Source organism: Balearica regulorum, chromosome 19 (genome assembly GCF_011004875.1).
Source record: "Balearica regulorum gibbericeps isolate bBalReg1 chromosome 19, bBalReg1.pri, whole genome shotgun sequence".
Classification (NCBI taxonomy): domain Eukaryota; kingdom Metazoa; phylum Chordata; class Aves; order Gruiformes; family Gruidae; genus Balearica; species Balearica regulorum.
The window spans coordinates 12,415,415-12,440,278 of record NC_046202.1 but is presented as its reverse complement, the minus strand read 5'-3'; the positions used below and the strand labels follow the sequence as shown (position 1 = coordinate 12,440,278).

Genomic DNA, 24,864 nt, shown 5'->3' with positions numbered 1-24,864 from the left:
TGGGTTAGTTCATTTAAATTTCCGGGGGTCAAAAGCAAAAGCAGCACTGCTCTATCACCCTACTGCCATTTCAGCACCCCACCTTCTGTGTGACAAAGAGCACAAAAAGTGGCTGTGACCTTCCTCCCCTCACAGGTTGAGGTTATGCTGCTGTACTCCAGTTGCTTCTCTCTGCTGCGAGAAGAAAGCACTGCTGGTACAAGGTGAGCAGAAACCTCTCCTCTAGAGTCAGACTTAGTATGTGCAGTACCCATCAAATCAGTCCTGAGCAGACAGGAGTACAGGACTTAGAGAGCTTGGTTTTGCTGTGAATATACGACCCCTCCCAACTCCAGACAGTTGAGAGTTGACTACTGTCTTGCAGCAATGACTTTAGACTGTCCCAGGTGGCAGTGTCATCAGGCTCTCTCTTACCTGAGCTAAGGTCTCTGGCTACAGGGACAGAGATGTAACTCCACCTCTCCTCACTACAGTAAACAATACAGAGGCTGATTTTTCCTGAACTCACACTCTATTTTCATGTGGAAATCTTGTTCCACACACTTTCAGAGGCACCTCTGTGACTCTCCAGATACGTGTTGTAAGGCCAGCAACTCCCAGGACATGCTGCAGAGGGCTTGATGGCACAGCCTGGCCCTCGTGAAAGCTGCACTCAGCCTGCAAGCTCCACTCCTCCAACTAATGCTGCAGCATCAACTGCAATGTTTGCATCTCCTGGCAGCACACGTGCACAAGGTACAACACTTGCTGTTGATGGCCCCAGTGCTAGTCAGGTCTGAGAAGTCTGGAAATAAACCTGAATGAATCTAGATGAACCATTTTGAGGAAGATTTATGGAGGCAAAGAGAAAAAGTAAGCCAGATGAGGGCTAACTTGGTAGCCTACTGAGTTCGCTGCGTGCAACATAAAGAATCCCTGGTTTCTGCTCCAGAAGCTATGTATGCGTTGTGCAATGAAGAATCCTTGGATAAAATGCACAGAGCATTGGGCTAACCTCAGAAAGGCTCTCACCAACACGCAGCAAGTGATCTCCCCTATGAAGCTCAGGCCTCGGGCTGTCTGGCTCAGCATCCCCAAAGGACGTGGGAGTGGTGTGAAGGGCCCTGAACAACTGGGGCCGTGGAAGCTTGGTGCCTGTGCAGAAACCAATCTTCTGGCAAAGGTGGGACAGTTTTAGGGCAGATCTGAAGTGGCCCAAACCTTACACAATCTCCCCTGTAGAGCTCGCTATGAAAGACTGCATACAAAATGAGAGGCAGGTACCCAGACCAACTCACAAACGTCACAATAATTTACTGTAACAGGGATACTGCAGTATCAGTGCCATTATCAAATATCTAACAGTTTAAAGGAAGCGACTAGCAGTCTCCTGTCTTTGCGGCTGCAAGTCCTGCTGATTCCCAGCTGTGATATACGATGCCCAGGCAGATTTCCACACCCAGAGGCACTCACACACACACAAGCATGTGCAGATATTCTCAGGGGTCTCTATATGGCAGAAAAGCAACAGAACCAGTTCACAGATTCATCTGGTAAGAGACAAATGATACTAAAATTAGGGCTTCTCCAAGAGAAACACGAAGGAAAAATTGCTCTGTCAAGATCCTGATAAAAGCTATTAGGGTTGATAAACAGAAGAGTCATGTTAGTTTTCAGGAGGCAGTTTTCAGTGCTGTCTCAGGTATTACCGATCTGCATAATTTCAGGAAAACAATGTTTCAAACTAAGAAAAACACAGATCTGCTCCCACTGCCCCCCAAAACCAGGGGTCTCACCTCCCCCAGCCCCAAAATTGTTTCTTTAAGTGTTGTCGGATAGAACAATTATCCACACAAGGTTGGTTTTAGGGGCTAAATGTTACTACTTTAAGTTGATGGTGTGCAGGGGGTTTTCAGGACTATACTCAGGAAGGAGTAAAATCAAGAAGAAGAAAACCCCGCAGGCTGAACATGGGGTGTGCTCAGCCTGAGCAGGATCTTGCAAAGGCTAAGCGAAGCTTTGGCTGTTGACGTGTTTGAACAGTGGTAGAAAGGCCAGGCTGAATTACAAAGCAGGTCTTTTCTAACCCTGAATATCCAGCACAGCCCCATCACGGTCCCCAAAACCACCAGATAATTGTTCCAAACAATCGTACTTCACGCGCTGAACAGATCGTGGCTTGTCTTTACCAATCTGGCAGGTAAAGGTCTGCCACCAGAGGATTTGGAGGTGGACTTGCTAGCAGAGCCCCAAACCAGCCTGTCAAACTACAAGCAAGAAAAGGAGTAAGCTACAGGTGCAGGACCCTTTAATATGCTAGGCTGGGTGGAAGATGGAAGAGATCTTTTCATACAAACTTACATGGTTGCTCTCTCTCTCTCTCTATGTATCATTCATATCTATCACTGGACTCTTCTCTTCCTCATTCTCTGAAGAAAAGAACCGTCACGGGTGCATAATACAGGCAGAAATAAATACATGAAATCGATTAGAATTGAACACTTTCTGAAGGTGCTTTACAATCAGTCTTTGGCAGAAACTGCACGTTACTGATGCAAAAAATATTCATTTGACAGCCGCAGCATTAAAGCAATTGCTCTAAATTGGTGAGCATGAGTGTTTCAGGGCCCTAGCTTGTGATCATAACTTCTTGGATACTCCTCTTTGTGCTGTATTTTTTATTGCATAGTCTAATCCCCAAATGTTGTCAGATTGAAAGTTAAACTGCTTCACCTTTTTCAGTTGCCAGCATTTAAGATTTACTCAGAAATAATTCAAAATAATCCACCTTCTCCAGTTCAATTTGGAAAGGAAATTGTCCTTATTCTCAGGCCTTTGGCACAGCAGCAGGGAGAAGGGAAGTGTGAAGATCAGACAGGGTGAAACCATCAAATCCAAGAAGTTACAAGCGATTTAAAAATCACTCATGATCATTCTGGAGAAGCTTCTGTTAAGATTGGAACTAGCTTCAACACAAGTCCAAAGCTCTGCCGTGATCCCGTGGTGCACACACATGCTCCCTGACGTGTTAGGTCTCAAGCTGGGACTGGTAAATTTGATGGGAGCCTGTTTTGCCACACTGACTTTCAGAAGACTCAAACAATACTTCTCTAGAGGCTGCCAGGCATCTTTTGTCTTCAGTGATTTTTCTGCATATCCCCTGCTACCCCCATCCCAAACAGCCACAGCACAGGTGCTGCTGTTTGCGTTGTATATGCCAACAACACACTTTAACAAGTACAATTCTAAACTCCACGGAGTGAATACGTGACTGGAGTTTGGAAAGCCCCAGGCATGGTTTATCACTGTGAGCTTTCATTCCAGCTCAGGGATGGCCCTCAGAACATGTATGTTTTACAAGAGGAGGTATTCCTTCTGCCTTATCCATCGGGTGTTCTGCCCACAGGTAGGGATGCTGTGAGCGCTGGGACAGAGCCAAACACTCAGTGGGGTCAGGTTCTGTCTCTCCTCAGTAATGACTAACCATACTTAAATGTAGTTAACTAATACAAGTTTGGTTATGAGCAGGGTAAATGTACTGCTTTTAAAAGAGGGCAAACATGCCCTTCATATTGGGAAGCTGTTTAGATAGATCTGGATTGCAAAGCACAAGCAGGAGGCAGGACTGCTCACAGTTAAAGAGTGCTAAGGCAGAATCAGCCAGGATTGGTGAGGAAGGGAGGCAGCAGGACAGGAGGCAGTCTGTCACTACACAGAAGCAGCCAACAAAGTCATGCCTAGATAGTTAATATGGATTCCCACTAAAATAAAATTGGCTTAATCATCATCAACTGAATTTTCCAAATCCCCAGACTATGAAGAATAGCAGCTCATGGACTAACTGAGTGCCAAAACTACCAAATCGATCCTGACCTAAGGCAACAGCTTCAAGCTCTGCAGACCCAAAGTCAAGGCCAAGGCAAGGGGAGGCCCTGTTGGATCCCTGGCAGACAGAAATGGAGACAAATGCAAAGGTCTGAACAGCAGGCAAGCCTGAAACATGTCTAATTTATACAATTGTTTTTAATCATATTTGAAAGGCATTTCTGTTTAAAAAACAAAGGTGTCATGAGCCGTAGGAAAAAAGCTTACAGCTTTGAGCATGAAGGGATATCTGGGCCAACCTGCTGTGTCCAGGGGAACAGTAACCCACTGCTGAACCCAGCACCAGTGGAACGGGGAGAGGAAAGCAGAGCAGCAGCAAGCTGCAGGACAGCAAGTGGGAGCAGCTTGTGGTCCCTGCTCAGCAGCAGGGCAGACAGGACCTTGTTACCCTGTAAGGTCCATGACAAAGCCTGGGACAAGGCAGGTCAAACTGGTGCCACAGTTTCCTCACCAGTAAAACCCAAGAGAGGAATGCGAATAGGAACACTTGAAGTTAAGGGCAGATTTGTTGTATATGTTACTCTGCTTATCAGCCAAGCTGCTTTCTCTTACCCACCCTTAACAAAACACCATTAGCTAAGCCAAACCCTTCACATCTGCAGGGGGCAGATGAGTTCTCCCAGCCCTGAAGGTTACCTGAATTTCCCCATGTTTCTGGGAGGACCCAGGCTGGGGCTGGAATAATGACTCCTGGCATCTGAAATGAGCTCTTGTTGCTGCTGGGCAATGCTGGAGAGGAGGGTCAGATCTGTAATGATGTGCTATGCTATGAATTCAACCTGGTTTAATTTTACTTGTTCAGGTCTCCTTTGGCACCCTCTATTCTAACAGATGAGTCATTTGTGAAGAGTAAATCATTTTGAGAAGGAAACTGAAGAAGGAAACCCACTCTGACTGCTTGTTTTCACCCAGGGAAGTTAGACCTGTGTAATCTCAGGGCTCTTAAACCCTGGTAGTAACAGCTAGCAGGACTAGCACTTGTGGGCTGGGAGGAAAGGGACTGAGTATCCTGAACAGGTAAGGGTATCCTAAACAAGGGACCCAGAAAACTTCTGAGTTCAGAAGATGATCCAGCAAGCTACCCACAAACCTTGGCCTGCCACTTGCTCTTCCTTTGTAAGAAGGCATTAAGGCTGTAGTGCACACCTTGTACCCGCAAAGCTTGAAATGCCTGGAAGCAAGAGACAGGGCTGCAGGTGAAGCCTAAGGAAGATCAGGCAGCATTTGAAGACAGAGACAGGAGGTGGGTTCAGAGAAAAGGAAGATCTGAGCATGAAAAATAGGATAAGGAATGCTGCAGAGAGCAGGAAAGCTAGGTAGAGACCAGCGGACAGTTCTACAGAGGATGACTCAGGGCCAGGTACTTCCTTAAGGACTGGCTCAAAGCCAGTCTGGGCCTGCTCATATGCACTTTTATGGGTCTGGCACCACTTGACGGTACCAATAACCTCCCAAGAAGAACTGAAGGTTGAGTACATGTAAGCTGGACCAAGCTGTCTCCCTCTCTGCCTCCCACTCCCTAGAATGACACAGCATATGAGGTCCAGGAGTGACCAGGGAGGTGCCACATTTTTGGCCTCACCCACTGAGGACTGACTAAATCTGGCAGGTGACCCAAATCTCCCACTTAAGCATTTGTTTCAAGAGTATGAGCAAGGGGTCAGCTCAACCTTTGAACTCCCTGCATCTGTGGGATGCTTTCAAAGTCTTAGAATCCATCCCACAGACCTGTTTGGGAAACTCCCCAGTGTCTTTTGAATTTATCTGAAAGCACCCTGGACTGGATTAAGAGATACCTAACTCAGGATGGGTGGAAGAGCATTGGTGTTTGGGTGTCAGCAACTCCAGAACTCTTTGGCTTGGATATGAGCATATCTGAGGAATTTCATGTATCTGGGGAGCTGGCTGAACTGCTTTGCTCGCAGCAGGACTTCACCACTGACACTTGTGTACATTTAAAGAATTTGCTGGTGGGACCTGGGATCTCTTTGCTCACCTGGGCATAACGAGACTGAGGCCCCAGTGGATGTTGTTACTTTGTGCCACTTTTTGCAGTATAGGTAAGTCTTCAAGAAGAGCTCCTAGCACTCCCCTCTAAAAACTTTTGAGCACCTGCCATGGAATGAACTGAGCTGCATGCAATTATTTAAATGATTCCATCAGATGCTGCATGCTGTGCAATGCCAATCTTCAGCCACATCACAGTTGGGATGTCTGTATGATGCAGAGTCACACAATCTTACCTGGCTCTCAGCACTCAATGGAAAACCTTCTTTATCTTTTGAATGAAGTTCCTCAACCATGCTTCCATCCGAAGTTACAGCTTCCAAGAAGTTAGATGGGACAAGCCCTCTCTGTTGGTTCAGCTCTCCCTGCAAGGTCAACATTCAGTTCTCACATCAAGTTTCCTGGCTGACGGAAAAATAATAAATAGAGGAGCAGTCCCATGTGGAGAAGCCGAGGACTGCTCTCATGTTGGAAGGATCCAGCAAATTTCATGACTCACATTCTTGCTTAGTTGTGGAACAATTCACAGTACAAAAAGAAAGAGGAGAGTAAAGGAAGAAAAGGTGGCAGCAAGCCATGACAAATGGTCATTTCTACACAATAAAAAAAATTCTACTGCTATCCCAGAAGCCACTGGAATGTGACTATGCCACACGCTTTTGAAGGCATTTGATTTATTCTGGTATTTATTTTTTCAAAGAATGATGTACTACTGGTACGATGTCCTGTAGGCATTTTCTCTGTGCTCACTAAGGTCCAGAGCTGCAAACCATGCTTGGCTGTATTCCTAAAAAATTGTCTCCAGTTCAACAGCAGGTGGTTGGGTGAGACAAAACCAACCCCAGCAATGTTGTTTGGCCAACCTATAACAGAAGTTAAACAAAACCTGACAATGATCCCCTCTGGACTTTACCTGGAGATGAACCTCAACTTTGATGTGTGAAGACACACAGCTTTCTGTGCAGGAAAAGGTGGATGATCCAAGGGCCAAGGATCACGTCTAGCACACAGCTCGTCGGCAGGCACAGTCCCCAGGTACGCACAGTAAGTTGAACAGATACCAGTGCTTGTTGAAGTGGCTGGATGGGGGTCATCATCCAATTTTATTCTTATGTTATCATTTTAGCCTCGTGCACTGGATGAGACCACGTGCCTGAGTGCTTGGCGACAAATCAGCCTACAGCAGGTGCTGATTCAGCTGACGTACGTACAGAAAAATGTATTCTAGGCTTTGGGAAACCTGCAGTCAAGTCATGCCAAGAAATAAACTCAGAACAATTTGGATATTGAGTTTTCAGGAGGAGCGTAGACTGCCAGAAACAATCCACCCTGCACTAAGCAGATCCAGGTTTACTTTTTTTTTTTTCCAAAAGCAGAATATTTTGTTCCCTGATTTCTGCTCTCCTGCCACTAGATGGACTCCAACGATTTCAGATGTAGCCACCGGACTCCCAACTCCTGTACTTACATAATAGAATCCATCATCATCCATGGACCCAAACACAGTGATAATGTCCCCTGCGCTGAAAGTCAGTTCAGCCTGCAAAAAACAAGAGAACAACAGTCACAGGAGAAGCACTGCCTGGAATTTCTCACCAGCAACACAAGATCACTCTGAGTTTCCTGCACAATCTCACCATGAGGGAGGGAGGTGACTGTGTTAAGACTTGCAGGACCAGGATGCAGAAGAGCAACCAAAGCGTGTAACTGTGGAATTCAGTGCTAAGGGAGCATTTAATAAATTAATACAAGAAAAAAGCCTGTTTCTTAAATCAATCCTAATAAAGCTTCAAAATAGTACCTACCACCTGTTCTGGAAAGGTATGCTGAGAAAAAGCTCAACAAGTACCAGAAATACCTTTAATTTCTTTAACTATAAGTACTAAATCCCACTCCCTTGGATGAGCCTGTTCTGTATGCAATGCTCAAGGACTACTCACAAGCAGGAATGCACACAATCGGGAAGATCTGACCTGGAAACAGAACATTACTGCACAACACACATGACCCTTCACCATCAGATCCGTCTGTCCTGTCAGCCACCCCAGCATGCGCTCCAGAGAGCACAAGACTGAAGACAAAGGTGTAAGCACACTCTTCTAATGGAAGAAACTGCCCAGTTACAGCAAAAAAAGCTGCTCTGAGATAGAAAAAGTGGAATCTCCAAACAGGCTGTGCCCACTCAAGACACACTGGCTTTATATGCACTTAATGTTAGCTGGAACGGACCTACCTCTAATATATTTACTATATCCTTAGTACTCAATTTATCTCTAGAGGCTGCAAGTTCCTACTATTGGTTGTGAATTACTTTGTTCTATTAGAAAAGACACTTGTAGGGAACTTCACCCACCGACACACGGAACAGCACAGCTGATCCTACTGTGTCTTGGTGCAAGTTCACAAACAGCAGCTGCAGCCTGCTAGCAGAACAGATGACCAAATTTTCTGGGAGTGTGAACAGGGAGCATCTCCAACAATGCATCAGAACTGCTTGTTTCAATAATCTGAGATCTGACCACGGGGAAGGTTCTAGGAAGACCAAATCACTGCAAAAAATTACAATCTTCTTGTTGATAAGTGCTCAGGTGTTCTTTGGCCGTATGCATGAATATATATATATGGATGTTGGTTGACACATGCTCTCACTGAATCTCTCCCAAGAAAATCCACCATCCCTAATCCACTCTGTCCTCACAAGCAGGCTGTCTCGCTCATGAGACACTCAGTTTGGGAGGCAAGCACTCCCTGACCGGTGCCACCTCTCCGCCATACACTCCTTTCTGGATGCATGGAGAGAATTTGAACCCAAACCCCACGTTTATGTTTGCTCAGAGGAGACTAACGCTGCCATGGAGGAGCAGAGAACAGAGCATATTCTAACTAGAAAGGTTTTTTGCAGAAAGGATTCTGCATCTTTTCACCTAGAACAGACTTATCCACAAAACTACTGTTTGGATTATATATAGGGACTGCTGGAAAAAAGGACCAGTCCATTAAATTGGAACTAAGTCTTTTTGCTTGAACAAAGACCTACACAGGTAGTTAATACAAAAGACATGCTCCAAGGTATGCTCACCTAAAGTACCAGAAGTCCATCCAAACTCTTAGGCAGGTGGGTGCCCTGCATCAGTTGCTAACAGCAGGGGCTGCTTCCCTCCTCCCCCTGATCTGCTAAATCCTGTCTAAGCACCAGAGGATGCCACGAGGCCATGAGATGCTCACATAGTTTCACTCAGACACACAGTGAACATCGTTAGGGGTATACAGCTTCATATTCTTCACAGATAACAGAACAGTGTTATCAGAGAATGCATGACAGAACACATCAGCAACTCCACATTTTATGACTTCAGCCAACCCCTCTGAGCCGTTATATTGCCAAGCTATATCATCCTGGTTTTGACCAAGTGCTAAGTGTCTTGGGACAGAAGAAAAAAAGAGGAAAAAGAAGCCTATAAGAGGAGTGAGCAGGTGGTTGTTACCTCTACGTCTGCATTTGGAGAGCTCTCCTTAGGGTTATAGTCGAAGACAGCCACCATACTTCGAGGAGTCAGCAGTTCAGCTTCAAAGTCCTGATGCTTCTGGCCTGCAGGACAAAAATAAAGCAAAATATCCTGAGCTGGCAGCTCTAAGACAAAATCCCAAATCACAGCAACTCCTTCACTGTTCTTGGAGTGGACTGAGCAAAAAGAATATTACGGGGAAACTGAATGGGAGAGAGATCTTAGACACACCAGGGAAAGCAGTTTTCTTATCTCCTGTATCACCTCACAAGCACAGAAATGAGACATGTCCCCATTCCAGCATCCTGGTGTCCTGTCTATATATACAGGAATGTTTTATTTTATGTTTCCTATTTATACACACACAGAGGACAGCAGCATCTTCACAGTGTCTCAAATGGACATTTCCCCTCCCTCCACACAAGGCTCTGCGAAAGAGCTACAAAATTTATCCTCCAAGTGCCAGAGGAACAGCCAGAGCCCTGGACAGCATCGACCAGCAGCCCAGCCACAGCAGGCCTCATTGTTCAGGGAACATAGAATCACAGAATCATAGAATGGTTTGGGTCTGAAGGGACCTTAAAGATCATCTAGTTCCAACCCCCCTGCTGCAGGCAGGGACACCCTCCACTAGACCACGTTGCCCAAAGCCTCATCCAACCTGGTCTTAAACACTTCCAGGGAGCCAGGGGCAGCTACAACCCATTTCAGTGCCTCACCACTCTAACACTAAAGAGTTTCTTTCTCACATCTAATCTAAATCGACCCTCCTTCAGCTTGAACCCATTACCCCTTGTCCTGTCACTACACTCCCTGATGAACAGTCCCTCTCCATCTTTCCTGTAGGCCCCTTCAGGTACTGGAAGGCCACAATTAGATCTCCCCGGAGCCACCTTTTCTCCAGGCTGAACAACCCCAACTCTCTCAGCCTGTCCTCATAGCAGAGGTGCTCCATCCCTCTGATCAGCTTCGTGGCCTCCTCCGGACTCTCTCCAACAGCTCCATGTCTCTCCTGTACTGGGGCCCCCAGAGCTGGACGCCGTACTCCAGGTGGGGTCTCACCAGAGCGGAGTAGAGGGGCAGGATCACCTCCCTCGACCTGCTGGTCACGCCTCTTTTGATGCAGCCCAGGACACGGTTGGCTTTCTGGGCTGCAAGCGCACACTGCCGGCTCATGTTGAGCTTCTCATCAATCAATACCCCCAAGTCCTTCTCCTCGGGGATGCTTTCAATCCATTCCTCACCCAGCCTGTAGTCGTGCTTGGGACTGTGCTGACCCACATGCAGGACCTTGCACTTGGCCTTGTTGAACTTCATGTGGTTTGCACGGGCCCACCTCTCCAGCCTGTCAAGGTCCCTCTGGATGGCATCCCTTCCCTTCAGCGTGTTGACCACACCACACAGCTTGGTGTCATTGGCAAACCTGCTGAGGGTGCACTCGATCCCACTGTCCATGTCCCTGACAAAGATGTTGAACAGTGCTGGTCCCAGTACCGACCCCTGAGGAACACCACTTGTCACCGTTCTCCACTTGGACATTGAGCCGTTGATCACAACTCTTTGAGTGCGACCCTCCAGCCCATTCCTTATCCACCGCCTGGTCCATCCATCGAATCCGTGTCTCTCCAATTTAGAGACAAGGATGTCATGCGGAAGAGTGTCAAACGCGTTGCACAAGTCCAGGTAGATGACGTCAGCTGCCCTTCCCTTATCCACCAACGCTGTAACCCCATCATAGAAGGCCACCAAGTTTGTCAGGCACGATTTGCCCCTAGTGAAGCCGTGTTGGCTGTCACCAGTCACCTCCTTATCTTCCATGTGCCTGAGCATAGTCTCCAGGAGGGTCTGCTCCATAATCTTGCCAGGCACGGAGGTGAGACTGACCGGCCTGTAGTTCCCCAAGTCTTCCTTTTTTCCCCCTTCTTAAAAATGGGGGTTATGTTCCCCCTCTTCCAGTCAGTGGGAACTTCACCGGACTGCCAGGACTTTTCAAATATGATGGAGAGTGGCCTGGCCACTTCATCCGCCAGTTCCCTCAAGACCCGCGGATGCATCTCATCAGGTCTCATGGACTTGTGCACCTTCAGGTTCCTTAGATATTCTCGAACCTGATCTTCTCCTACAGTGGGTGGTTCTGCATTCTCCCAGTCCCTGCCTTCTGTGACCTGGTCAGTGCGGCTCAAGCATTTGCCAGTGAAGACTGAAACATGCTGCATTTTCACAACCACCTGCCTGCTCAGCCCCTTATTTACAGACTGCTCTGAGTCTACAAAAGCAAAGTCTGGTGTTACAGAAAACACACATTGTCCAGTCCTTCATCTTACGGATTTATTTGCAGCTTCAGGTCAATACTGGATGGGCTAGCAAGGTGTCTGCAGGCTTGGCCTCTCTGGCCATCAAGAGATGACTGTGCACCTAAGCAGAGTGAGCACCTCCTCAAGGGACCTTGGATTTTAAGGACTGCGGCATCAGATGAGTAGGAGATTTCCCTGCTCCTCCAAAACACAACATGCACGCCCCCTGCCTTCAAACGCCCCGTTTAGTCAAAGACTACTGCACCCACTACTAAATAAAAGACCTAAAACTCTTCATTCCTGAGAATGACTGTTTTCTTACAGTGCTCCAAAGGAGCACTACAGGGTCTTGCATTGGCCCTTGACCGTAAAACGTGTCTCTATTACGATCATGCAAATGTACCAATCCTCCTCTCATAGTAAGAAAGAGCAATTCTCACCTGGATAAGACTTGTACTTCTCCTGTTTATCCAGCCCTGCTGGGGGAAGAAAACATCTCATCAGTGGGTATTCATCTTCCAGAAGCGAGCACACCACACAACGGACAAACAACAATAAAAAGACCAAAGACCAAGGCAGCAAACAACAGAAGCAAACTGTTCATGCAACTCAAAGCCTACGTCAGTAACCATGACTCAGGGACGTAACAGGAAGCAGAAGTCAAGCTCCAAAACTATAAAAGACATCACTGTTGTTAAAAACTTAACACCAGCACAGGGATGGGCTCGCTTTCCACTTCCTAGCAGTCGTACAGAGACAAACATCTGAGGGTCCTGTAAGCAAGTAGTAAAAATTCAATGCAGTCTGTAATCCTATTGCAAAAAATCAAAGAGGAAGCAGTGGGTGACACAGACCTTTCTTGGAGCGTCTAGGTTTTGGAGGAGGGACGGTTTGGCGGCGTGGAGGTGGAGAATATGTGCCATTTCCTTAATAAAAATCCAAAAAAGCAAATAAATAGACAAGAGAAACAGACAGTGAATGGAAAGCGAAAAGCATCTTGAAAAGTGAACAGGCAACAGAGTAGCATGACATGCTTCCCCCGGGAAGCAGACACCATGATTTCTATGGGCAAAGCCCATATCTCCATTTCTCATATGTGGTCTCAGATGAGGCATGATCCACATCCCAAATACACGCAGAAATCCACGTTGTATTTATGCCCACTAGCCATACCTCAGTACACATCAAACTTCACCACTTTGCTGCATTTTATCTTTTAGAAGCAGCATCATAAGGGTAAAATAAAACCATGTATCATTAACACGCGAAAAGCGCCAGGTGAGGTCCAACCCATCAACTCGCTCAGGTGGGAATGGACCTTGGGAAGTCCCTAGTTAATGGTTCCGCACCAAGCAGGGTCAGTACTGGACGAGTCCCCATATAAGCCTGCAGAAGGAGTTCCCAGACCAGCCCCTCCAAGGTCTTTTCTTAGTTACGAGGCTGTAATATGGGTTTGCAGCAGCAGAACAACAGAGGTACATAGAGCCTGGCTGCCTAAGGAAAGAAGGTTTACCCTCTGCACACGCACATAAAATTACGTCTTTTTCACTACCACTATCCTCCTGAAAACTTGCAAACCCACTGTGTTTCATGAAGTCTCAGAGCTATTAAGGTGCTTTATTATTCTGAGAGTATGCAGCGGGGCAGGGGACAGGGAGCCTTATGTATCCATATGGGGACAAAGGCCACCACAGGCATCTAGCAACCTCTGGGCACCAAAGGAGACACGCAGAAGAAACATTATGGATGTCCCAAGTGTGAAAAAAAGCCCTACTCAAAGTTCTCCTCTCCCTAGACACGAGGGAGACCAAAGGACACAAACCGACCAAAAATGACAGAGTGAATGCAACAGCCTCCCTCAGGCCCTGTGCTCCGCAGGACCAACCTTCCAGAGACCCATTTAGGAGCCGGGCACTGCCAGCCCCTTCGCCTCCAGGGCTGGATACTGGGTCTCACTGCAGAGAAATGGAAAGAAGTTTGATCCTTTTTTTACGTTTTCTGGTTGTTTTTCCTCCACTGCCTGTGAGAGGCAGCAGAACAGCTCAGTCAGTGTCAGAGCTTACCTTTGCTCCTCTGAGCACCCATCAGAGCCACGCTTGTGCTGTTTTACTTTGCTGGACTGGCGGGGAAACAGTGGCCCGCCAAAACGAGAATTTCCTCGTTTTAACAAGTGGAGCAAGTCAAACGATTGCTGCTGGTAGCAGAGAGTACACAGAGAGGTGCAGGATGATGAGTGGGAGGGATAAGGGACAGGCACTGGGCCACCACTATGTGACAGCAGTCCTGGGGCTCACAGCCATGGAGCTGCAGACTCACTCAGCCCAAGTTGTGATGGTTGCACATCCCAGGGAAGGTTCCTCTCCTCTCTCTGAGTACACGAGTGGGGAGAAACAGAAAAGTCTCTGCAGTACATAATCATAGAATCATACAATAGTTTTGGTTGGAAAAGACCTTTAAGATCATCGAAGCCAACGGTTAACCCAGCCCTGCCAAGTCCAACCACTAAACCATATCGCTAAGCACCACATTTACATGTCTTTTAAATACCTCCAGGGATGGTGACTCCATCACTTCTCTGGGCAGCCTGTTCCAATGACTGACAACCCTTTCGGTGAAGAAGTTTTTCCTAATATCCAACCTAAACCTCCCCTGGCACAACTTGAGGTTGTTTCGTCTTGTCCTATTGTCCTACTTGGGAGAAGAGACCAACACCCACCTGGCTACAAGCTCCTTTCAGGTAGTTGTAGAAAGCTGTAAAGTTGTAGACAAGGTCTCCCCTGAGCTTCCTTTTCTCCAGGCTAACCATACTTCAGGGAGTGAGGAGGAGCCTAAGGACCAGGTCTGCTCCTTGTACGCTCCTGACTGTGAGACCTTGCTGTCTTACATCCTTCCTTCCCCTTCCCCATGAGTCTCTCCCCATCTTCCTCCATTCCCAAGTCACAGATTCTCTCACCCAAGAGCAGGGTCACCCCTATGGGTTCAATTACAGACTCGCAAATCAAAGGAGAGAATGCCAAAGTGAAAACTCTCACTCACATCCTTCAGCTGCTCTTCAAACTTCTTTTGTTACCCCTTCTCTAGCGAGCATCAGCCTCACTCACACTCCGCACTGAATTCACAGACACACCACCTCAAGTACAGAAGTGGCTCCAGCAGCTGCAAACGCAGCCTTGGGCAGCACTGTGCTGCAACAGAGTCAGGTACGAACCGAGACGTCAGAACACCCGCCTCCCCCTTGCTTGCTACTGCAACAGCCGCTAAACAAGCCTTCAGGTCCTGGGGGCCAGCCCTAGGGATCGTTTTGGTGGGCTGCACTGGCCACACAGCTTGACAGCACAACTGAGCTTTCCACACTTCAGCAAAGAAAGAAGCTGACAATAGCACAGCACACACATAAAGGAGATACAGTACCTATGCTCTCCATTGGTGTGTCCGCAGGCAGGAACCCCTGCTTTAGGAGCTGCTTCTTGATTTCATTATTCTCCACCTGGACTTCTGACACCATGTTGCAGGGAATGTACCCCTCCCTTCCTACACATTCACCCCTGTAAAAGCCATCAGCGTCCTTGTCTCCAAACACCTACAAGGGAAAAGACAGGCCAGAGACTGTTTATGCTACAGGGACTGAGATGCACAGAGAAAGGAGAAAGGGAAGCTAAGGAAACTCCCAAGATGGAGGTGGCTCTGCCTCCCAAGGTTTATGCTGTCCCTGGAACATCAGATGGAATCCATGCAGAGTAGGAGACATTCGGTAAGGTGTGCTCTTACTTTCAGGATCTGCCCCTCCTTAAACGGGAGCTCCTCTTCTGCTGCATCAGGGTTAGGAGACATAGAAACAGGATCGTAGTCAAAGAGAGCCACAAATATTCTAATTCCATCGTCTTTAACAGAGGTTTCTGAAGCGGTGCTCCTTGGAGGACCTGTGCGCAGACAGGACACACCAGAGATAACATCAGGACCATTCCCCCGCCATAGCCCTGCACGGCTCACATACCACCTTCTACCCTCTCCCCTGCCATTCCCAACAGCCTCCCTCTCTCCTGATGCCAGACACTCTCCCCCCTTGCCCACTCACCTGGACTAGAGAGCAAAGGTTTCTGCATTTGGCGGCTTCTTACACTCTTGTTCCCTCTTCTGCTGGGAGCCTGCCAGGCAGCTGCGCCAGGCAGCTCCTGGCCCCTAGGATCTTTATTACCGGATGCCTGCAACAGGAACCACCAGAGAGTTAGTAGTTGCCTCTGCCTTCCAACTCTCGTGAACAGCGCTCAGCCCAAACGCACTCCACAAAGAGCAGTGCATCCAAATGCAACATTCCTCTTCAGGGACACTCGAGAGCTGAAAATACCAAGGGAGTTGGAAAACAGAACTAAGTACAGGCAGGCACCCTGCCAGGCACCACTGACAATCCCCTTGGGGAGCACGAGAACACAGGAAAGGGCATTTCAAGGGGAGGCAATGACATTACAGTCATCATCTACACAAAGCTTTCAAAAATCAGCTTATTTCACCAGGGATTTTCATTTGGGTCCCACAGCCTCCTGCAGTGAGGAGGAAGACCCAGTGTGAAAAGGAATACTGCATCGGTGACACTCGGTCAGTTAGCAGGAAAAGCAGAAGCAGCTAATACAAGAAAAGCCACGGAGCAGCACAGAACTACAGAATGTCTCAGATATTCTTCCAGACAATCCTAGAGGAGGGTCCTTTCTCTGGACGACACTGAACAAAGCAAGATACAGGCAGGCCAGGGAAGCAGAGGGAAGCTAACACCACTGCAAGCTGCTTCAAAGCCAGAATAGGAAAAGTCACCCAACCCTTTTGTGCAAGGAGGTGCTACGTATCCCCTTCGAAGGATGTTCGAGCCTCCTTCTCCAGCCAGGTGACTTACAGTCCAGGTCCCAGCCCTGCTCCTCAGAACTGCTCTCACATCCCAGTGCCTCCTTCTCCTGGCAGAAGAATCGCAAGCGCTGGCTCGGAGACCCAGCCCACTCCATACCCTGCTCTTCCATCATCTCCAGTCTGGTCAGGTCCCTTCTGCCATCCGTGTGGGCCACCTCAGATTGACTGGAGCAATCACTCCAGCCCCCCTGACAGCTCTGGGACCTTTCTGGCCACAGCCTGCTCTCAGGGGGGGATGCACAGGTCGAATCCTGATCATCTTCGGAGTCATATTCAATGTCTATTTCCAGGCTCCTGGGGCTGGAGCAGTGCGTTGCCATCACAGCAGGTTCTGCAAACCCTGAAAGCGCTGCTTTCGTGTGGTTTTTTCGTAGGGCACCTTGCCTGGCTCGACTGAACATATCAAACCCCTCCTTACCACCAGCACTGCTCACAACATTCAGCTCTTCTCTGAGGCTAGGAGCTCTGTATAACCCACCTCCCATCTGGCTGCAGTTGCCCAGCAGACGACTGCAGTGCTCTGTTAAATCATTCTGTCTCTTCCTACTCATCTCAGCCCGACTCCGGATCTTCTCTCGGTAATTATTTCCCTTCTTCTTGCTCCAAGCAGGACTTGCCCCAGTCCCAGACTTCGGCTCGTTCTCCTGGTAGCCCCAGTTTGCCTTCTTCTGACTCCAGGCCAGCTGGACAAAAGCAGGATTTGCCCGGTCAGCATCCCCTCCGCTCTCCTTAGCACCATGCTCCTCCCGCAGACTCTGAGCAGACAGATCCGTGGAAGTATTACTCCCATCTGCCTTTAGAAATGGCTCCTTGACATTGAGCGGCTTCTCTGTTCTGCCTGAATGGTAGGTAAGCATTTCGAAAGAGTCTTGAGGGTTTGCCTTTTCCTCCATAACACACTTCTCTTCCTCATCTTCATCCTCATCCTCAGTCACTTCAGGGATGCTAAACAATTTCTTGCTGTGGTTCTTCTGAAGCGGGAGCTCTAGTATCCTCTCCAGAATCTCCTCATCGCTGTCAGTATCACAAAGATCCATCTGTACCCAGATCAGCCCCCGAGAAAAGCCACAGCCAGGACAAGCAAAGGAAAAAAGAGAGGAAATAAACATTAAAAAGAGAGGCAAAGTTACAGCCTATTCCCTCCCAGCACAGCGGTATGGAGCGGCAACTGTGGTCAGCAGCGAAGCAAGGGTAGGAAGCAAGAGAGAGCAATGGGTCTTCTGGCAAAAGACAATCAGATGAACTAGCAATGCAGTGGAAAGCGAGAAAGGCCAATGCATGGAAGAACTCCCTCCCAGCCTCTGCCTCTGTGCACACAACTGCCTGCAGCACCTTTCATCCTGCCTACCCGATTTCCCACAGCTTCAGCATCCCCAGTCTGGAATGACAGGGCAGGAGAGGCACAGTTCCTCCACGGCTGCTCACTGCCCATCAGAGCTGACTGCGTCCCTCCCTGCGCAGGGATGAGTCTCACAGCCTGTGCTCACACGAGGACCCACAGTTCTCCCTTACCTCTCTGTCCTTGCACCGGAACAGAAGGAAGTGACCCTGTGCAGCAAGACACTCCTGGGAGCTGTTTCTGCTATGGGAGGCTTTTCCCTAGGTCTTTCCCATCATCTGTCAAGGCCCAGCTCTACAGCAGTTTACTGTCTGCAAATCCAGGTGAACAGAGTTGCCACAAATACACAGGAAAACCCTTTACCTCAAAGGGGTGACGCAGACTTGTATTTCACTTGCAGCTGGGTAAAAGCCTACCAGGTTACATAAAACTTTTGGGGAAACACTGCTGAATTTTAAAATTTGTCTTGGACCAACTACAGAATTTACGTTTTATCTCTTACTACATTTATACTAAAATAAAAAGGCAGAATCCCAGATGCATAGGGTAATTTAGGTTGGAAGATACCTCTGGAGGTCTCTTGTTCAACTTCCCAGACAATTTATATCGTGACACGTTCTAAAAACATTTACAAATAGTTTACAAAGCATACGTAGGTATTGATGTTTTAAGCTACAGGCATGAGCAGGCTTGGTCAGAGATAATTAAAAACTGAACCACAGTGCGGGGGGAAAAAAGGCAGTTGTAAACTGCCTATTGATTATTCCAACCTCTGTAACTTTCTCCAGGCAAAAGCTGGTGTTGAATTATATTTATAATTGGTTGAAGGGGCCTCCAGAGGTCTCCAATTCAATCTCCTAATTGCAGCAGGTCTGCTGCTAACAGTAGATTGGTGTCTTTGCTTAGCTGAGGCTTGAAAACACCAAAGGACGGAGATCCCACACCTCTCTGGGGACCTGTCCCAAGGCTGCACCACCCTCCTGGGAAAGAAGTTTGTACTCATCTCCAGCATGAACAAGACTACTTTGGCCCTCTCATCCTTTTAACCATCCTTCAAATAATTGTATGCAGCTGCAAGATCTGCTGCTAGCCTCCTCTTTTCCAGACCAAAAAAGCTCAGCTTCCTCAAACTCTCTTTCCAGGACATGCACTCTAGGCTCCTACCTTGTTAGCGCTAATTAGGAACATGCAGAATTTATAAATGCCACCATAAAATAAGTCCAGTAAGTCTTATTTTGGCTGTTTACAAAGTTGTGGCTTTTGCTTTTGAGTTTTAATATAATTAATTGTTTCAGAACTTAAACAACATTTGAGTTTTAAAAGCAGCATCCCTCCATTCTGTCATCTCTCAAATCCTGAAAGAGTTGGCTGAGGAGTCTTGAGATAACCCAAAATGTTACTAAATATGCAGAATCCTAGAGAACAGCCCCACTGAGACCTGGCCTGCTCCACTCACCATCCTCCCTCACCCTCTGCGGCAGCGTGGGAGCTCTGTGCCCTAAAGCTTCCTGCCCCTGATGCCAGGTCAAGAAGCACCAGTTTGCTCAATTCAACAGGATGTGAGTGGGGTTTCAGTGTTTCTTTTTTCAGAAAAAAAAAACAACACAAAACTAAAAACATTCAGGCCAATAAAACATCCAGGAAAAAGAGATAAGGGACAGCATTCTTGACTGTTCTTATTTCCTCTTTTCTCCTTCCAGGGAAACTGTTTTGCTTCCATTTTTTTTCCAGTGCAATTTCAACAACTCCTTACCAGGCAGCCCCAGCATCTCCAGCCACTGGGGTCTCCTGGGGCTCCTGCACTGCAGGTCCAACCTCCCCACATGGGAAGCCGAACCCCCATCAGAAGGGGAAAAGGAACAGCAGCAAATTTACTCCAGAAACATTACACTGCCTGCTGCTGATGACTTAGTGCTCATCAGATCCATCTCATCTGTGCTGCAGGCTAGCAGCCACACCGATCAGCATCAAACTACAGATGTCCTTTGGTCACATGAAAAAAAAAAAAGAAGGAGCTTTCTTGCTATACAGGCATATCACATTTCCTGCAAACCTTTCTAATTTCTTAATCATTCAGCCTCAATACTTTCCCTCACACACATTCACCTCAACTGCCATAATTCGTATGATTACATACCACTTTCTTCCAGTCACGCAGTTTTAAGCACATTACCTGCCACAGATGCATTAACTCTGTGAACTTGGAACAAGAATTAACATGATCACTGACAGTTCAGCTCAATCAGTATTTCCTCACTTGCAACACTTGAACTGCAAAGCCATGGCTCTGCTCCTACAAGCCATCCCCTCCTACAGAGGGCACAAGGTCTAAGCAAAACAATCTGAGCTAAGTTATTCACATTCCAGAGTGCTCGCAGGGCTGAGGCCAAACTATTACATGCCTGTTTTGCCTGAGGAGGGAAGGTGGGTTGGTACAGGATCTACAGATAGTTGGACTTTACAGATTCCTATGTGTTCACTGTTTTTAGCTATATTAAGAACTTGATCAATAGGATTGATTTTTAAGTCTGGGTTCTAAAGTTCACATTACATTGTGTGTTTTTCCAACTAATTAAACCCTGGGTACATTCATTCCATATAAACACCCTTCCCTCTCACAAAGTACTTGCATTTTCATTAGCTTAAGACAACACTGGCAGTAAAAGCAGAGCAGGCAGGAACTGAGCCAGTTCTCCTGAACTGAGCGCCTCCTCCTGCGAGCTGATGACATGGGATGGCTGCACTGGCGGTCCCCGCAAGCTTACTTTTATTACTCTGCTACAAGTTACCTTTTCGCCATTCTCCCGGTAACATGACTCTCTCTGGTCCCATTTCTTCTCTTCCAGAGCTTCTGAAGACAGTTCATCTTCCTCCTCCTCTTCCAAAATATCTGAAAGGTCAGAACTACGGTTGTGCTCAGCGAAAAGGGTCAGCTGTCGTCTTCCCATTTCAGACATTTTTTCTTCTTGCTATTGAAAAGCAAAACAGATTTCCTCAGTCCTCTCGGGCACTCTATTTCAGCAATAAAGTAGCTTTTTGCCTTTCTCTATTACACATACAGCTTAAGCGTGGCAGGAAAAAAAAAAGTGTGCAGCACCCAATACAGCAATTAGCACGTGCGTGCACACACACAAGAGACAAAACTGGCAGACATGTATTATAGCCTGCAGAAGGAACAGTGCTGCGTAAGACTGTAAAACTTAGGGGTGTCAAATACAATCCACATCCCTCCATGGACAGAAAAATTCAACCAACAAACCTCTCTCTTCACTCTAGACATTTCTTTCATCGCCTCCTTGCCAGGGGACAGCCTCAGGAACTCCTGGCAGCTGCTCCCACCCGTGCTTGTGTCTTGGACGGTGCCCTCTGTCCCCTCAGCCTGGCTGGGGGAGGGCTGAGGCTCTAGGCTCAAGTGCTTCTCTTCTGCCTCTTTCTCTCTTTCAACACTGAGACCAAAAGGTGCCTCTTCCACAGAGCATGCATGGCAGGTCTCCACACGTGTCTTCCGACTACTGTTAGACGGGCTTTCCAGCTCTGGCACTTCGGTTACAGATTGCTCCATCTGGGAAACAAACTGAAAAAAAGCTCATCACAAACAATGAAACCTGGGGGAGATACCACCCAACACTTGTGTGTCAAAAGGGGGTCCTTACCACCCCAAACTCTCCAAGACAAAGGCTGTGCATTCTGCACTGCTGTCATGTGAAGATTTTGGCAGGCAATTTGCAGCTGGGAAGGTTGGCTGGCCCTGGAACAAACCCCTCCTTGCCATTAGCTGCAAGTAGACACAGAGTCTTTCCGCAGCTGCAGCTCTGGCCACCACACGTGGCTCACGTAAGCCACAGAAGCGTATTGACAACAACTAGTTTTAGAGCAGCAAGAAGAAGATCCCAAGCTATAATACAGCAAGGTCATTTCCCACTCTTATCTGCCAGAGGAATGTCCTACACACCAGCTGGCAAGTTAGCTTGAGCTGGAGGTGAGGACACTACCCCAGCACTGCTTGGAGCTGTAAGGGCTGTGAAGAAAAGGGGAATTAATGAAAAATAACCTACACAGACAGTACAACTGCACAGATTCATGGTTAGGTCACCTAGTTGGATTACAGAAATGTTAAGTTTTCATCTGTTTTCCAGTCACTTCAGTCTGGTGCTCAAGAAAACCTCTGGGAGATGGAGGAGTGGAACCCCAGGAACGAGGAGGGTAAGGCAGGTGGGCCTTCATCAACCACTCCTTCCTCTAACCCTTCCTCTAAAGTAAGGCAGCCTCCACTGTATTGTGCAATGGAGCACAACCTTGTCCTTACGTACTACGCACACTTTGAAAATATTTACAGGATCAGACCCATAGGGAGATTTGGACACTGCAGTGCCTAGCTTCCTCATGTCCCCTGGGCTCAGGCAAAAGCCAGACAAGTCCAGACCTCATGTTTAATCTGACAGCTAGGGTCCTTCTGCCCCTTTTCTCTCTGACAGCCAAGTGAAGACACACATCTCGAGAAAGAAGATGATTTGCAACCTGGAAGCGCCCATTTTGCTTTTTGCCATTTTTGAGTACAAAGGAGGCAAAGTGACCCACCCATGTGTAGCCATCTACACTAGACATCTAAATGTGGGCAAGTGAATCCCAGCCATTGACCTGAGGTACTGTGAGCAGCAAATGACCTGGGGTTGAAGAACGATGACTGAAATTTTGGACTCAACATCTCAATTCTGTGTATTTACCTGGACTTTGGTCTTGGGCCCACACAGCTGCTGATGCTCCAGCATCCAGTCTTCCCTGTCTTTGTCTAAGTCTGAGCCTTTGCAAGCTTACCTTGCCATCATTAATAAAGTCATGCTGAATTTAACAGCTTGAAGCACTTCCGAGTCCCCAATGTCAAAGGTCAGAATGGGAAAAAGATCCTTCTTCCCGACAAAATACATCACACACCAACAGGACCCAGTTCCCTCTTGTCACAGAGCACCTACCTGTATCATTATGGGGCTCTCAGACACCCTCACCCCTGTCCAAAAAAAGCCCTGAAAGTATGACCCCACCCTACAGGATTCCAAATACCCAATGTCACAACATCTTGCTGGTTCTTCTCCAGACATGGCTGCCTTGCTGTGCAGTCTGCTAAGGCGCCACACCGTGCCAGAGCACCTAGCCTGCCTTGCGCAAACCACTAGACTGGATTCCTTCAAGTCAGAGAGCACAGCAATGCCAGACTAAAGTTGGCATCCTCATCAGTGGGAATATCCTTTTCACCATCTCTCTCTGATGAATTCTTGCTTTCCTGACTCTATTCCTGATCTGCCTGCACACACACGTTCAAGTGGTGAGCTTCATCTGCTCTTCCAGGCACACAACAGCAGCCAATACTCCTGCCAGTTTGCCAACCACTGGATGATGCCCCAAAGGCAACTGTGTGTCACAGAAAGAGAAAATGCTCAGTGGCATTTCACTCCATTCCCCAAAACGATCCATTCTCCTTCCCAGCACACGTGGTACTGGGCAGGAGATGGAAGCACTTACCTGCACCTCTGTCCCCTTGCCCACGCCTTGTGATTCTGCTTCCCTTGAAGGGACAGGCTCCGTGCCCTCTCCGGGGACTGCTGTGCTGCCAGCTTGCTGCGGAGGCACAGTCAGGCATTTCTTGACTCGTGCAGCATCCGATCCCTGTGGGGAAGTGCCTAAAACCTGCACCAAGGAAGCACTGGGAGAGGAGAGGTGTGGTGGTGAAGAGGCTTTCTCTGGCAGAGATCGTGCTGAGCCATCGTGGCTGGAGGAGAGATCACTCAATTTGGCATCTGAGCTATCAGTGGGAACTTTTTGTCGAAGCAGGAGTGCAGCCATCTGGTGCGTGGGTGGGCTGCGTGCAGGCAGAGCACCCCTGGGTTCTCCACGGGGCAGTCTAGAGGTAAAAGTGGTAGAAACAGCAGAATCTGAAGGTGAGGAGGGGTGAGAGGCTCGCAGCAAAACCGAGGAAATCTGGGCCGGAACTGAATCCACAGACTCCCCATACAGAGACATTGTTCTCACAGAAACCTCCCGGCACACCTGGAACATCTGAAGCTGGGACAAGTCCACCAGGACACTCCCAGCTGTTGGAGAAGTAACTTCTATCACCTGCAAGCAAAAAAAACCCAAAACAACCAAAAAACAGGGAGCAATTATTTATTGTGCACAGCTCAGCCCTTCTGAGAATGACAATTCCTGAATCCAAAGTTAATGACAGACCCCAAAGCTCTTGCGAGCAGTTGTGCAGAATTCTTGCCCTTCTGCACAATATCAGGGATGAATGAACAGTAAAGAGAATTTGTTACCATAATCATTTGAGAAACTGGATATTCTATAAAATAGGACTCTATTCCCTCCCACCCCATGTTTTAACTCTCCTTGTTCCCTACACTTTAAAAGGCTATCCCTTTTTTTGGCCTCCCTTTTGCCTACCTTCCCAGACTCCTCCTTTATTGAACTGTGTAGAGGAAAAAACATTTGCATGATGAAAGAGCAATCATCCAACACAGCACCACTCTGTTTTGTGCTGTGCTCCTTTAAACAGCTGTGGTTTACCTCTCCCATGGCCAAAGGCACATCATCATGTGTGCAGAAGACCACAGGCCACTTTTCATACAGAATATCCTTGGAGGTTCTTTACCAGTATTCATACTGGACCCTGGGGTGTTTGTACACCTCTCCCTTCGCCTGTTCCTAATTTAGGAAAGGGCTGGAGAACTAGACCTCACTCCTCACAGTCCAGATACAAGCCCCAGGTTGTGTACTCATTGCTCATTGCTTTCCCCAAGGATCAAGCTAGTGCCTAGGGTGAGACAGGAGGCTGACATTAATTGCCCTGTTTTGCTAGTGAAGGGTCCTGCCACAGAAACTTTTCTAGCTTAGTTATATCAAGAACACATCAAAAATCTGGACAAATGTCTTTTTTGGTGTGCATTAGTCAAAACAAACAGCCCAA

General features: G+C 47.7%; 1 protein-coding gene across 11 annotated transcripts in view; it reads right to left on the bottom strand.

Moving 5' to 3' along the window:
• Positions 1 to 24,864, bottom strand: part of TSPOAP1 (TSPO associated protein 1) — a 73,846-nt gene that overhangs the window by 2,801 nt on the left and 46,181 nt on the right. For 3 of the 11 annotated variants that reach the window (XM_075771697.1, XM_075771700.1, XM_075771691.1), the window contains 12 exons: positions 23,424 to 24,017; positions 21,166 to 21,480; positions 20,696 to 20,875; positions 16,483 to 17,604; positions 15,747 to 15,873; positions 15,440 to 15,591; positions 15,083 to 15,251; positions 12,526 to 12,597; positions 12,112 to 12,150; positions 9,357 to 9,460; positions 7,340 to 7,411; positions 6,108 to 6,236 (listed from right to left, as the gene is read on the bottom strand). In XM_075771697.1, coding sequence (XP_075627812.1) covers positions 6,108 to 6,236; positions 7,340 to 7,411; positions 9,357 to 9,460; positions 12,112 to 12,150; positions 12,526 to 12,597; positions 15,083 to 15,251; positions 15,440 to 15,591; positions 15,747 to 15,873; positions 16,483 to 17,604; positions 20,696 to 20,875; positions 21,166 to 21,480; positions 23,424 to 24,017 — 3,075 coding nt within the window. Of the gene's footprint in view, positions 1 to 2,340; positions 2,409 to 6,107; positions 6,237 to 7,339; positions 7,412 to 9,356; positions 9,461 to 12,111; positions 12,151 to 12,525; positions 12,598 to 15,082; positions 15,252 to 15,439; positions 15,592 to 15,746; positions 15,874 to 16,482; positions 17,605 to 20,695; positions 20,876 to 21,165; positions 21,481 to 23,423; positions 24,018 to 24,864 lie in introns of all 11 variants that reach the window. The other 8 variants (XM_075771699.1, XM_075771693.1, XM_075771694.1 and 5 more) reach the window with 8 other exon arrangements.